This window comes from Crassostrea angulata, chromosome 6, assembly GCF_025612915.1.
Source record: "Crassostrea angulata isolate pt1a10 chromosome 6, ASM2561291v2, whole genome shotgun sequence".
Classification (NCBI taxonomy): domain Eukaryota; kingdom Metazoa; phylum Mollusca; class Bivalvia; order Ostreida; family Ostreidae; genus Magallana; species Magallana angulata.
The window spans coordinates 20,573,317-20,586,030 of NC_069116.1; the positions used below are offsets into that span (position 1 = coordinate 20,573,317).

General features: G+C 35.4%; 2 protein-coding genes across 4 annotated transcripts; one reads left to right on the forward strand and one right to left on the reverse strand.

The window, feature by feature from the left end:
• Positions 1 to 236: 236 nt before the first annotated feature.
• Positions 237 to 4,602, reverse strand: LOC128187260 (uncharacterized). Of its 3 annotated transcripts, none has more exons than XM_052857566.1 (2): positions 4,521 to 4,602; positions 237 to 1,590 (listed from the first exon to the last, which is right to left on the reverse strand). In XM_052857566.1, the coding sequence occupies exons 1-2, from the start codon at positions 4,562 to 4,564 to the stop codon at positions 744 to 746; spliced, it is 891 nt and encodes a 296-aa protein (XP_052713526.1). In that variant the 5' UTR covers positions 4,565 to 4,602; the 3' UTR covers positions 237 to 743. The 3 variants fall into 3 exon arrangements, with proteins under 3 accessions (XP_052713526.1, XP_052713527.1, XP_052713525.1); XM_052857567.1 differs by lacking the exon at positions 4,521 to 4,602 and adding an exon at positions 2,450 to 2,701; XM_052857565.1 differs by lacking the exon at positions 4,521 to 4,602 and adding an exon at positions 1,707 to 1,895.
• A 117-nt stretch (positions 4,603 to 4,719) lies between these two features.
• Positions 4,720 to 7,298, forward strand: LOC128187257 (pantetheinase-like). Its single transcript, XM_052857556.1, has 2 exons — positions 4,720 to 4,996; positions 5,784 to 7,298. The coding sequence occupies exons 1-2, from the start codon at positions 4,778 to 4,780 to the stop codon at positions 7,137 to 7,139; spliced, it is 1,575 nt and encodes a 524-aa protein (XP_052713516.1). The 5' UTR covers positions 4,720 to 4,777; the 3' UTR covers positions 7,140 to 7,298.
• The last annotated feature ends 5,416 nt before the right edge of the window (positions 7,299 to 12,714 follow it).

Below are 12,714 nucleotides of genomic sequence, written 5' to 3' on the forward strand. Positions count from 1 at the left end.
TAATGTGAAATCTCTAACGCCGTTAACGTTAGTCTTGCAATCTAATTGTGCATAAGAAGTATAATGTAGTATCCCCAAATGATTTCAGATGTAAAACCAAAATATAGCATTCATTCCTAATACATGAATTACAAGTATAATGCAACACCAAGCAACATTCAATACCATTTGTTTGAACCACGTCAAAGTTTGAAATCTGAAACTTTAATGACAAATTAAATAAAAAGTCTTATAAGTCAATTGCCGAATTTAAAGAGTCATTTTTATTTGGTTTTTACAAAGAAGAACGGTCATAAATTAAATGTCCCTGCAATTCATTTCGATATCTCTCGATTAGCTTAGAATAAGTCCATAAACACAGAAATGTCGGCCTAAAAGCCATCAAATTGTGAACTAAGGTCAAAATTCCGAGCGGACGACCATAAAATCACATTTTAAAAAAAAGAACGTATAAAAGTAATCTAGGCTCCATCTCGATGACAAAAAAATTCCTTTGTAAAATAAATCTAATGTACAATGCCAACAATGTTGTAACTAAAAATAGGTTTTTCGTCGAACACTCCTAAACACTTTGACGTCCATGACACATTTTCCAACGTCGTTGGAAATAATCCCTTAATAATGTAAACGGTTACAGGTCCCACGGCATTAGTTCATCCGTGGCTCAAAAATAATTTAGCACAAAACACTTATTTTGACGGATAACTCAATAAAATGTTGTATTGCAGCCAATCAATTGGATGTTATCCCTCGTTTAGATAATTGAAGATGCAGACTTTTCCCGAGGCCTGTCCCACCCATAGCTTACCCTCGCTATCTACACAGATTCCAAGAGGACGAGATATACCGTCTAGTTTTGTCACAAGGTACATCAAGAAAGACCCATCCCTAGACAGTACATCAACAGTGTTAGGCTTAGTATTCGATATGATAATTTCTTCTTTTGAATTGGTGTCCAGGTCCCAAGGATCGAATTCAATCCCATTTTTCCGACTTTCTAAAGATCCTTTGTAAACCCAGCGCAAATTCCCATCTTTGTCGACACATATAACAGACTTGAACATAATGTCTACCACAATGAGGTCCTCGTTCATATTATTTACGACTCTCCTTGGGAATTTGAAGAGTGGATGTCCGCGTTCATCCTTCTGGTAAGTCTTTGTTCGCGATTTCCCATCATGAGTATAGCGAACGATTTTTCCGCCACTTGTTCCAACCATGCATACAACAAACCCAAGATCATTTGGAAATACTCGAATACCGTTAGGACTAAACGGAGAAGTACTGATAAGTTTTGTTAGTTCTCCTTCGCAGGACAATTTATAGATACATTTCGCGCTATAATCACTCAGAATGAAGTTTTTCCTATCGAACACTCCGAAACACTGGATTTTGAAATCAACTGTGATTTCCCTGACCCATTCGCCGCTGTCGTTATACAGAGTAACCTTCTGGGCGGCGACCGGTGCTACCCACGATTCAAACGGGTTGACGGGGACGATCTCAGAGACAGACTCCTCCGCTTTGAACTCGGACAGCAGTTTGGCATGTTTCGAAACTCCCTCTTCATCATTCTTCGCCATTTTTAACCTAACAAGAAAAAATGTAATAGAAAAATGAATGTTGCATGTAGCCAGGACCTTTGCAACATTAACTCTGTCGTTTTTAAAATCTTCGCGTTGATTTTTTTTAACTTGAGATGTTACCTTCTTGTCTTTATAACATGACTGAGACTGGTTGCGATTTTCAGATTGTATTTAATATGCTGAACTGACGGAATGCGTTGAGTACGTCTGAAGTGAGAATGTGCCATAAACCGGAATGGTTCAGCGCGATTTGTTTGCATTTGTGATTGTCAATCCAAAAGCAACTGCTTGATGGTGGAATTTGAGATTTGCAATCTATCAAATTTTGTTTGACAATCTCGTTAAAGCAGCTAATTGAACAGATTATTAGCAAGATGGCATGTCTATCTCTAAATACACAATGGCGTGAAATTATAAATCCCTTCGTGTAGATAACTAATGCCTGGTTTCTAATTCAGGATAAAAAAAAAATGAACTTGCGTCCTCGCCCCCGTGGCATTTCCACGACCTCCTTTTGGTTATCTACACCGAGTATGTATATTTTTTTAATTTTAATTTCATTGTGGACCAACTACCTTTTATCATTATTATGACATATTGGACATCTATTTTGATAAACCAAGCAACGGGGGAAAATGCATGATAACGCATTGCGTACAGCAACTTAATATTATACCATAAAATATTCTTAAGGATTTGGATCAGACTAAACCCAACGTCTTCATCTAAGGCATAATTGTATGCATATAATGAACAAATAGATCAAACCTACTTTACTTATCATTGTCTGATATAAACTATTAAAATCAACATTACAAAAAAAGTTACAAGTACAGTTTTTGATAACATTGTTATTTTGTTACCTGTTGATGCACTGCTATTCCTTGATGCGGACTCGATGATACAACCTCAAGTCATTTTATCGTGAAGAATTTAAACAGTTCCGACCAAAAGTTAAAGGGAAGTGAGGACATTTATTGCAATTTGTCAATAGGAATGGATATTTAAATAACCGTCAGGGCATTTTTTGTTTTAAAACACTTTTAAATTTACATTCCGCTACGGATTCACGCACGGCCAATAAAAAGAACGCTAGGTATTCTAGTCCAGGTGTCCTAGTATATATATACTCGGTTACTCATTAATTGCTTACATTTTAGTATACACAGTAGTTGAGCGGAACGGATCGGGTGGACAGTACGGACCAGCTGTCACTTGAGGAATTAACCTCTCGGATTACGTACTCTCGAAGACTGCCACGTACTTCTAAAGTATATTTGTTCAGGCACAACACCATTGTTGTTTCTTTTTGGTATAAGTGTGTGACATTCCTTATTCTTGTTATCATATTAAGTCTTGTGTCCCTGACTTTTAAAACAATTTGTAAAATACACACAAAGTACAATTTGCCAGGAAGGTGTTTGTAAAACAATGATATAAGTGGAATCAACATTGACCCATACGCATGAAGCGAAAACTTATATAGGAGCATTCAGGACCATATGAACATATAAGAATATTTGATTGCGCTTAAGTTGATCATTTTAAACTAAATTTATTAAGTTCATTTTTATCAGAGAGTACTTGTTATAACGAGTATTCAAAAGAACAAAACTCTGATGAATTGAAACTTCTTTTGCCTTTTCAAATGGAGAAAATACAAGCATACAATGCGTTAATTTACTAACTTATGGTCTAAATGCAATGTTCAGAGTCTTTGATTTGATTAGGTATTGCATGCCGGTGCGTCATACAACGGACAATGCGTCTCATGCTGTTAGTATACAACGATATAAATAAATTGCAATGTTTCGGAAACCAATTTGTATTGCGTACACCAGAAGTTTGTGTTGTTCTGGATAAGGGTTGACTAATCGGAAATGAAATAGGCAAAACCCGTTCCCTCATTAGACTATGAATATGAACTATTCATGATCTCAATGTAGGACACCTGCTTTCACTAAAAAAATCGGTGTAATGATATAGAAAAGAGAAAAAAAATTAAAATCGCATTTTTGAAAATGCTCTTTGTTTCAGAGAATCTTTTTTCTATAGAGGAATTTCTATGCAGTAAGAGTTGTCTCTCTTAGTAGAGGGAAACGTACCTTAATTTATCATGACAGATTGATTTTAGCTTTTGGTACCACCTGTAGCTCGTGTGCGATAACGAGAGTTAATAAATTTTGACCGGGTATCTTGAGTTTTGTAATATTTGTGTACCTAACTCTTCACGTTCCTGATAATTCTCATTAAATATCAATTTCAATCTTCTGATAAACATACGGCCAAACACTTATCTCCCTGATGCCAAACAAATTGGAAGAACTGTGAACTTCCACCTGAACCTTTATAAGGCATCGGTCTTAGTTAACGGACCATAAATCATCAAAGGTTGGGTCAAAACATATCAACAAGATTATGAATTTATTATAATCGTAAACATTTTCCAATATGCAAAAACAGAAATAACAAATATTAGAATCGTACTTGTTTCTTTCAAAATTAATTTTGTTCAAAAACATAAAATTGTCACACTGAGTGAATATGAAGGTACATATATTACTAGTACCATCATAATCCAGTGTTTATCAATGGTTCTTAATGCATACCAAACAAGAGAAAAGTTGTCAATGGTACAGCAAGCCAGGTTTTTCTTTTGAGTGAACAATATCTATAATCCATTTGTCAACCATGAATTGATGAACACTACCTATCCAGAGAAATAGGGTACTCTTTGTGCAATATTTTTGCCAGCTGGTATTTTTTTTTCAGAAATCATCAGAAATCAACATCCTAGCTCTTGAAAACTGTAAGAGGAGGTATCCGTACAATAGGGATACCCTTTAACCAATATTTTGTTAAAAATAACTAAGTTCAACAGCTGGTATTTTTTTCATAAATAATCAGAAATCAACAACCTAGGAATATGCATACCTCTGATATATGTACAACTGCTTTACAAAAGAACAACTTCCCATGCATCTTGAAAACTATAGGAGGATTTATCCTACAATATCCGTTATCCGTTAAAAATTGTCTTAGAATTGCGAAAATTTTTAGATAAGAATAGGGTACTGGAGATTAAGTAAACAAACAGCATCGGTAAACAGTTCCATATTATCACCTTACTCTTCTTATCTCAGAGTCAGTCAAGGCAATTCGCTCACAGAACAAAGAATAAATACATTACAATGGTGCCCAGACGGCAAACATCAATGATGCTGGGTTGGGTCCTGTTATTCTCTGCTGGGGTAAGAGGATATAGCGACCAAACGTTTCGAGCGGCCGTTTACGAACACGCCCCGCTACCACCAAATAGAACAATCGTGGTAACGCGACAAGAAGCTTTGGATTACATGCGGAAGAATCTTGAAGTGTACAAAACGGCAACAGAGGAGGCACATGGACAGGTTAGTATAAGTACCACCTCACCAATCTGTCCTCTATATCCATAAACCATTTAAACAAGAATCAAAGCGTGATGCAATAGCTTTTTGTTATTGCCAATAGTTTTTGGTTTTGTGCTTTCAAAACAACACTTGCAAATCTTGATTGCAATCGTTTGTTCTTTTATACCATAGAATCAGAAAAGTGTTATATTTATTTAATAGAGGATATAAAGAAATATAGACATGTTTTCGAATGGAAAAGACGATTTCTTATTTTTTTCGTATGCAAGAATTACGGTTATGCGATTTGCAACAAAAGAATAAACATCAATAACATGCTTCATTGTTATATCATATAATCTCACAAAATATGTCGTTTATTTAGACATGAAAACGACGTCAAAACTTTCAATATTTATTTCATAATGAATTTTTGCTTCAACATTATTTTATAACTAAAGTCGCAATGACGTCATTGTGCCGGCTGAATTTTATCCCTTAGCTTTTTGCAATATGTTTCATTGTTCAAGAAAAAACATTAAATTAAAAATGTAAATATGAATATTTGTTCGCTCTACTTAGATTTGCTCTGACAGCAGTCCTTGATGTAACGATATGAAAAAAAATAAACAAACCATTTATATTGTACTTTTAAACGGTTTGATAAGTTGCTTGTAGTTGCCGATAATAATACATTTTTAACTAAAATTGATACTTGTACATCAGTACTAGTAAAATAGTTAAGAAAAAACAATAAAAAGTATATATATTTTGCACTTTATTAAAACTTTTGCAAAAATAATTACAGAATGTTGACATAATAGTGTTTCCTGAGGACGGGATAACTTATAATGGGCACACAAGAAAATCCGTTCGTCCATACCTTGAATACATACCAGACCCAAAACAGGAGCAATGGAACCCGTGCGAAGTCCCCGACAGGTACTCCGATACTGAGGTACAGTACACTCTAAGCTGTCTGGCCAAAAACAACTCTCTTTGGATCGTCGCCAACATGGGAGACTATCAGCCATGTCAAGCAGACGACACTGTCTGTCCAGCAGACGGTCATTACCAATTCAACACTGACGTTGTGTACGACAGCAACGGGACACTTATTGCAAAGTATCACAAAATCAACTTATTCTTCGAGTTTATGTTTGATCCGTCAACATCGAAAGGAGCCGTTTCTTTTGAAACACCTTTCGGAACGTTCGGTGTGTTTACTTGTTTTGATATTCTTTTTCGTAACCCTGTTGTGGTCTTAATGAAAGAAAAAGGTGTGAGTAATATCGTTTTTCCTACTGCTTGGATGGACACCCCTCCGTTTTTCGCTGCAATTCAGTTCCACTCCGCAGTAGCTGCTGGCTTCGGCATCAACTTTCTGGCAGCTAATATGCATAACCCTCGATATCGTTTCCAAGGAAGTGGCATATATTCACCAGATGGAGCTGTGGCCTATTACTACAACAACAGTGTCAAAGGTCAAGAAGAAGGAGGAAAACTTTTGGTGTCTGATCTAAAAATCCTACGAAATAATGCTTTGTCACACAACTCACCCATGTATAGTTCTAAAAAGTATAATGGGACGCAAGCAATGGGTGATGGCGTCTTTCACGCGGATACATTTGGGGACAACTTTAATTATATCCTTCTCACAGAATCTAGCGGGAAGGCGCGGGTTTGTCACAACGAGCTTTGTTGTATAGCCACTTACACTTCTCATGATAATTTCACCGAGATGTTTGCACTTGGTGCTTTTGACGGTTTACATACCAAAGAAGGGACCTATTACATTCAAGTCTGTACAGTTTTAAGGTGTAAAACGTTGGAGAAATCTTCTTGCGGTCAAGGTTCTCGGGTTTCCAACACTTATTTCACTCAGCTTGCTCTATCTGGAACTTTTAAGACACCTTACACATTCCCAGAAATTCTGCTACATGGCGAAAACGTTCTCGATCTTGCTCCATCAACCACCTGGTCGTATAACGCAGGTAGAATGGAAGCAAAGAATGGCTTTGAACAGCCATTGCTGTCCTTTTCTCTGTTTTCGCGTGATTATGACAATGATTTACGGTTGACAAGTTCGTGCGGTAATCCAAAACTCGCCATTTTTACTCAGTGTCTTTTGTTACTGTTACTACTTTTCTCAGTTTTGAGCTGACTATTTTGTTAAAATGTGATGTAAAATACAGAAATAAGATTCTTACACATGTTTATAGTCATCTGTGATGTTTTTACCTTTAGCTGTAGAACATTCTCAATATTCTTTCAAAAGTGTCTATGCAATTATTGACCATCATTAAATGCATGCAGGGTTAAACCATGTATTGGTCTTCTTTTTGTGTGTGTGTAAAACTTTTCCATTACTTTTTGCACATAGGAGATACAAAAGTTAAAAATATACTTTCCATCGCCATGGGATCAGGGGTTCGAATGCTAGAGAGAGAGAGAAGGGAGGGGGTGGGTTCTTCTTGATATCTAGCAAGCAGATAAACTACATACCGGTATAAGTAACGTCGAGCAAGGGAGTCTTTAAAATAATTGGGCCACTTTGGCAAGATATCCTGTGCTGGTTTTTCCTCAGCTCCACATTTACAGCTTGTCGAAATTCTCGAAATGACAATGCAAAGTTTCCCATCCCTAAACAATATCTATTCCATTTGTTAACATACTTTTCTTAAAAACCAACACTAGTAATGAAAATTATATCGTGTTTTATTAAAACAATAAAATTCTTTCTTTGGCGACTCATGCGAGAAATGAAGGTAGCGACATTGCAGACACATTTATTTAACTCGCTATAAACGCAGATTATGTTTTTTTCTTCAATGATCGCTACCAAGGCCGTAACTACCATTGAGGCAAGTGAGGCAAGTGCCTCACTAAAAATATTGAGATTTATTTCTTTTTATTATGTTAAAAAGCCTTTGAAGTTTCATTTTTTTAAAATTTGTACTTTAATGAATTATTTCAAGCAATAGTTCCCATTTCCGGAAATCGAACACTCCAGTGTAGGTGTGTTTGATCATTTCGTCATTTATGCATAGTGTATAATGACGTAATGAAAATATGGATCTGTGGTTGAAAACTGAATCTTGTAGAAAGTCAAGTCATTCTGTTCCAGAAAAAGGTTGGTGTTGATATTTATGATACCAATGAGTCAACGGAAACCTAGATAGATCAACATGTTATACTTAATACATATGTCCTTGTGTCCATTAGGTCTCACATATGAAACTGGACATAGAAAAATTGGTCAGCTACAGTTCGATAACCAGTAATAAAAATTATACATCATGTAAAATTTTGATAACTGGTTATCGAACATCACGTAAAAAACGATACAATTTGAAAAATAAACACAGAAAAACATTAAAGTGTAATCTTTATTTTTGCAAAAACCCAGGACCTTCCGGGGGGGGGGGGGGCTTAGCCCCTTGGTCCCCTCACCAGGGCGCTGCCCTGGACCCGCTGGGGTCCGGACCTAGGCGGTCCCCAGACCCCTCGCCTCACTAAAAATATAGGTCTAGTTACGGCCTTGGCTACCTTCATGCATGCATAACGCGGGTTAATATTAAGTAATAGTAGTAAAAATTGAACCAGTAATAACTTAGTTTAGGTCCTCACGGGGCACCAGTTTTAAAAACATTATCACTCAGCAACAATTGTCGCAGACTTAGTATCCAACCTAGAATAGTGTATCAATGTAACAAAATACATCAACGGTGAAAATATGAAGATAGGACAAGTGAGATCTGGTGATCAGAGGGATTCTGCTTTCAACATTCACAGAGCTCCCCCAGACGAGGTATCCCCTTTCCGAGACCATAACAATCACATAATATGAAAATCATGGTTTAGAATCTTTATCATGATATATTTAAATCTACCGAGTATTATTTCCTCTATTTCTTACGGAAAATTATAGTTAATTCATAGCTCTACTGTATAGAAACAGCCAGACAGAAATCTACACGCCCCGTTTATCGATTGGTCGAAATCTACAGCGGCTGAAAATGAGAAGAAACTGGGAGGAGTGAAATTGACACGCCCTGTTTATCGATTGGTCGAAGCCTACAGCGACCTAAGAAAAATCACGGACTGCACGAAATAATCATGATGCTGTCAGACTCAGTCTCACAGGAGACGATTTGGCTGTTTCTTTTAGCTAACGTACTTACGTACATTAGCAGTATTATTTAGTGAATTTTACTTACTTTTGATAATAAATTTTTTAATAAGTCAAAAGAAAGATGTAAATATAAATAATAAAATGCTGTCTTTGACGATTCATGCGGGTTATGAAGGTAGCGTTCATTGCAGAAAAAAATTACATAACCCGCGTTAGCGGGTTATGTATTTTTTCTGCAATGTCGATACCCGAATAAATCACCAAAGAAAGCATTTTATTGTTTTAATAAACAAGAAAAAAGAAAATTCTCATTTCATGTTATCTTATACAATATGATACAATTGATGTTTTCATCCATGACTATAAACATAGGTAATCACAGATTACAAAGCTCACCGAGACGAGACATCACCCTTATGAGACTTCACCTTTATGAGACCACCTTTATCATATTAAATGAAAATCATACTTTATGATCTTGGATATTCATGGATTCTGTTTTGACACAATATTGTAAATCATCTGTTAAAAAATTGTATGATAATCATATGTTCATATGTTAATCAATACAATAATATAAAATTAAATATTGCATACTATCATATTTACAACATATATAATACAATAAAATATCATAATAAATAATGATGAGATTTATATTGTAACATATGATATGACATTGTATTTTGTTAATATACGTTATTGTATTTGATCACATAATACAATATCATAATATATAAAACAATATAGTATTATATCACAATATCATATTACATAATACATCATAGCATTAAAACATATGATATCATATTGTATAATATAGTATGATATTGTATGATACTGTATCATTTTTGAAACATAATATTGTATCATACGATACAATATAATTTGATACAAAATTGTATCATATCAAATGATACAATATTATGTGATAAAGTAAAATATAAAATACAACATTATATAATACATATTGTATCATATGATACAATAATATATTTTACAATATCATACAATACAATTTCATGTGATGTGATAATATATCATATTATAAACCAATGTCATACTATACAATATCGTATGAATCGATATTATATAATATTACAGTATCATATTATACAATTTAATGTGATAAAATTCTATATTATAGAAACTAATATCATATAAAACAATATCGTATGATACAATATTATAGAATATACAATATTGTAGCATAGGATACAATATTATATTTTGCAATAATATCATGGGATAAAATAATAAATTAATAATAATACAATATAATATTATACAATATTGTATCATAATATACAATACTATACATAACGATATCATGTTACAATATCATAACATAAAATATAAAAAAATTGATACAATATTATATCGTATCATATAACTTTTTATAATATTACATGATATTGTATTGTATCATATTAAACAATATTGTTTCATACCATACAATACTATATCATAGGAATCATGTTATATCATTTATTAACAAACACATCTATCTATCGAGCAGGTTTGAGCGAGGTAGGAGATTTCCTTAGCATCCTTGATAATGGAGATCAGGCTCTGCATCTGAAGCGACCTCTGCGTTTCATTTATAATATAGTTAAATCAACTATGCAAGCTATCATCTATAAAACATGTGACCTGTTCCAAAAAACTAAACCTCATCCAGCATCTGAAACCTATGGCTCAGATTCAGCAGTCAAGCCTGTCAGGTGCAACAGTATACATAAGACGCATCTCCATGCAAGTTTGGTGAAGTTCAGACCATTAAAACCTAAGATATCATTATCAGAGGGCACTAGCAATTAAAACCTTAACCTGCTCCAGCATCCGCAACCTATGGCTCAGATTCAACATCCATGCCTGTCAGGTGCATCTGTATCATAAGACACACCATCCATTCAAGTTTGGTGAAGTTAGGAATTGTAATAACTAAGATATATTTTTCAGCATCCTTGATAATGGAGATCAAGCTTTGCATCTGAAGCTTCCTCTGTGATTCGTTCATATTACAGTTTAATCAACTATGCAAGTTTGAAATAGTACTATTAAACATGTGACCTGTTCCAAAAAACTTAACCATATCCAGCATCTGAAAGACTGAAACCTATGGCTCAGACTCAGCATTCAAGCCCGTCAGGTGCATCAGTATCATAAGACGCACCATCCATGGAAGTCTGGTGTAGTTAGGACAAGTAATAACTAAGATATAATCATCAGAGGGCACCTGCAACAAAAACTTTAACCAGCTCTAAAAACCTTAACCTCCTCCAGCATCCGAAACTCATAGCTCAGATTCAGCATTCAAGCCTGTCTGGTGCATCAGTATCATAAGACGCACCATCCATGTAAGTCTGGTGAAGTTAGGACAAGTAGTAACTAAGATATAATCATCAGAGGGCACCTGCAACAAAAACTTTAACCAGATCTGAAAACCTTAACCTCCTTCAGCATCTGTAACCTATAGCTCTGATTCAGCATCCAAGCCTGCCTGGTGCATCAGTATCATAAGACACACCATCAATGCAAGTTTGGTGAAGGACGGACCAGCAGTAACTTAGATATTGCTATCAAAGGGCACCTGCAACAAAAACTTTAACCTGCTCCAAAAACCTTAACCTTCTCCAGCATCCGAAACTAGCTCAGATTCAGCACTCCAGCCTTTCTGGTGCATCAGTATCTAAAGACACACCATCCATGCAAGTTTGGTGAAGTACGGACCTGCAGTAACTTTGATATTGCTATCAAAGGGCACCTGCAACAAAAACTATAACCTGGTCCAACAACCTTAGCCTCCTCCAGCATCTGAAATTTAGGACTCAGATTCAGCATCCAAGTCTTTCAAGTCCATAAGTAGGTCCAGATGCATCATCCATGCAAGTTTGGCGAAGATAGGACAAGAAATAGCTTAGATACAGGACCTGCAACAAAAACTTTAACCAGGTCCGGACGCTGACGCCGACACCGACGGTATAGCATAAGCTCCCCCTGACTTCGTCTCGGTGTGCTAAAAATGTAATAATATTCTATCATTGGTTACATAAATCATGCTTCAAGAACTTTAATAAACAGGTCATGCCTAGACATAGCATGGGTTTATGAACACCCCCCCCCCCCCCCTTAAATTTGCTTCACTCGAGAATCTTGAAAAAGTTCTTTTTTCTTTGTTGATGGTTTGTACATTGGCAAGTTCGTTTCAAGTCGGCATAAAGCTATAAATCACGGATAAGTCTGAAACAACCTTGTTCACATTTTTAAATTCAAGAGATCCAACTTAAGCCTCAAGTGACATGTCTTAAATTCTAGTGTTGCATAAAAGCAAATGTCAGCTGTTTGCAAACTTAGTGTCACACGATAAAAGCATGATGAGATTAACCAATACCTAAACATTGCACAATACATGCAAGTGATTATCTATTGGATTCCTCAAATAAGGCTTGTGAGTTGTGAAATCAATAGATGGCATTTTCTATACGTTTCACACTGACATCCAAGTACATGTAACTCTTTAACATCTCCTTTTTTCCAGTCAAGACAACAACAATCAACTACTCATAGTCATTTGATAGTGTAATTAACAAAGAAGACATCA

Bases quoted from the DNA above. Each gene is read 5' to 3' on its own strand.
- LOC128187260 (XM_052857565.1), bottom strand. From the start codon at position 1,846: ATGCAAACAAATCGCGCTGAACCATTCCGGTTTATGGCACATTCTCAC. The intron at 1,591-1,706 runs GTAACATCTCAA...TTTTCTTGTTAG, and splicing joins CATGTTATAAAGACAAGAAG to GTTAAAAATGGCGAAGAATG.
- LOC128187257 (XM_052857556.1), top strand. From the start codon at position 4,778: ATGGTGCCCAGACGGCAAACATCAATGATGCTGGGTTGGGTCCTGTTA. The intron at 4,997-5,783 runs GTTAGTATAAGT...AAATAATTACAG, and splicing joins CAGAGGAGGCACATGGACAG to AATGTTGACATAATAGTGTT.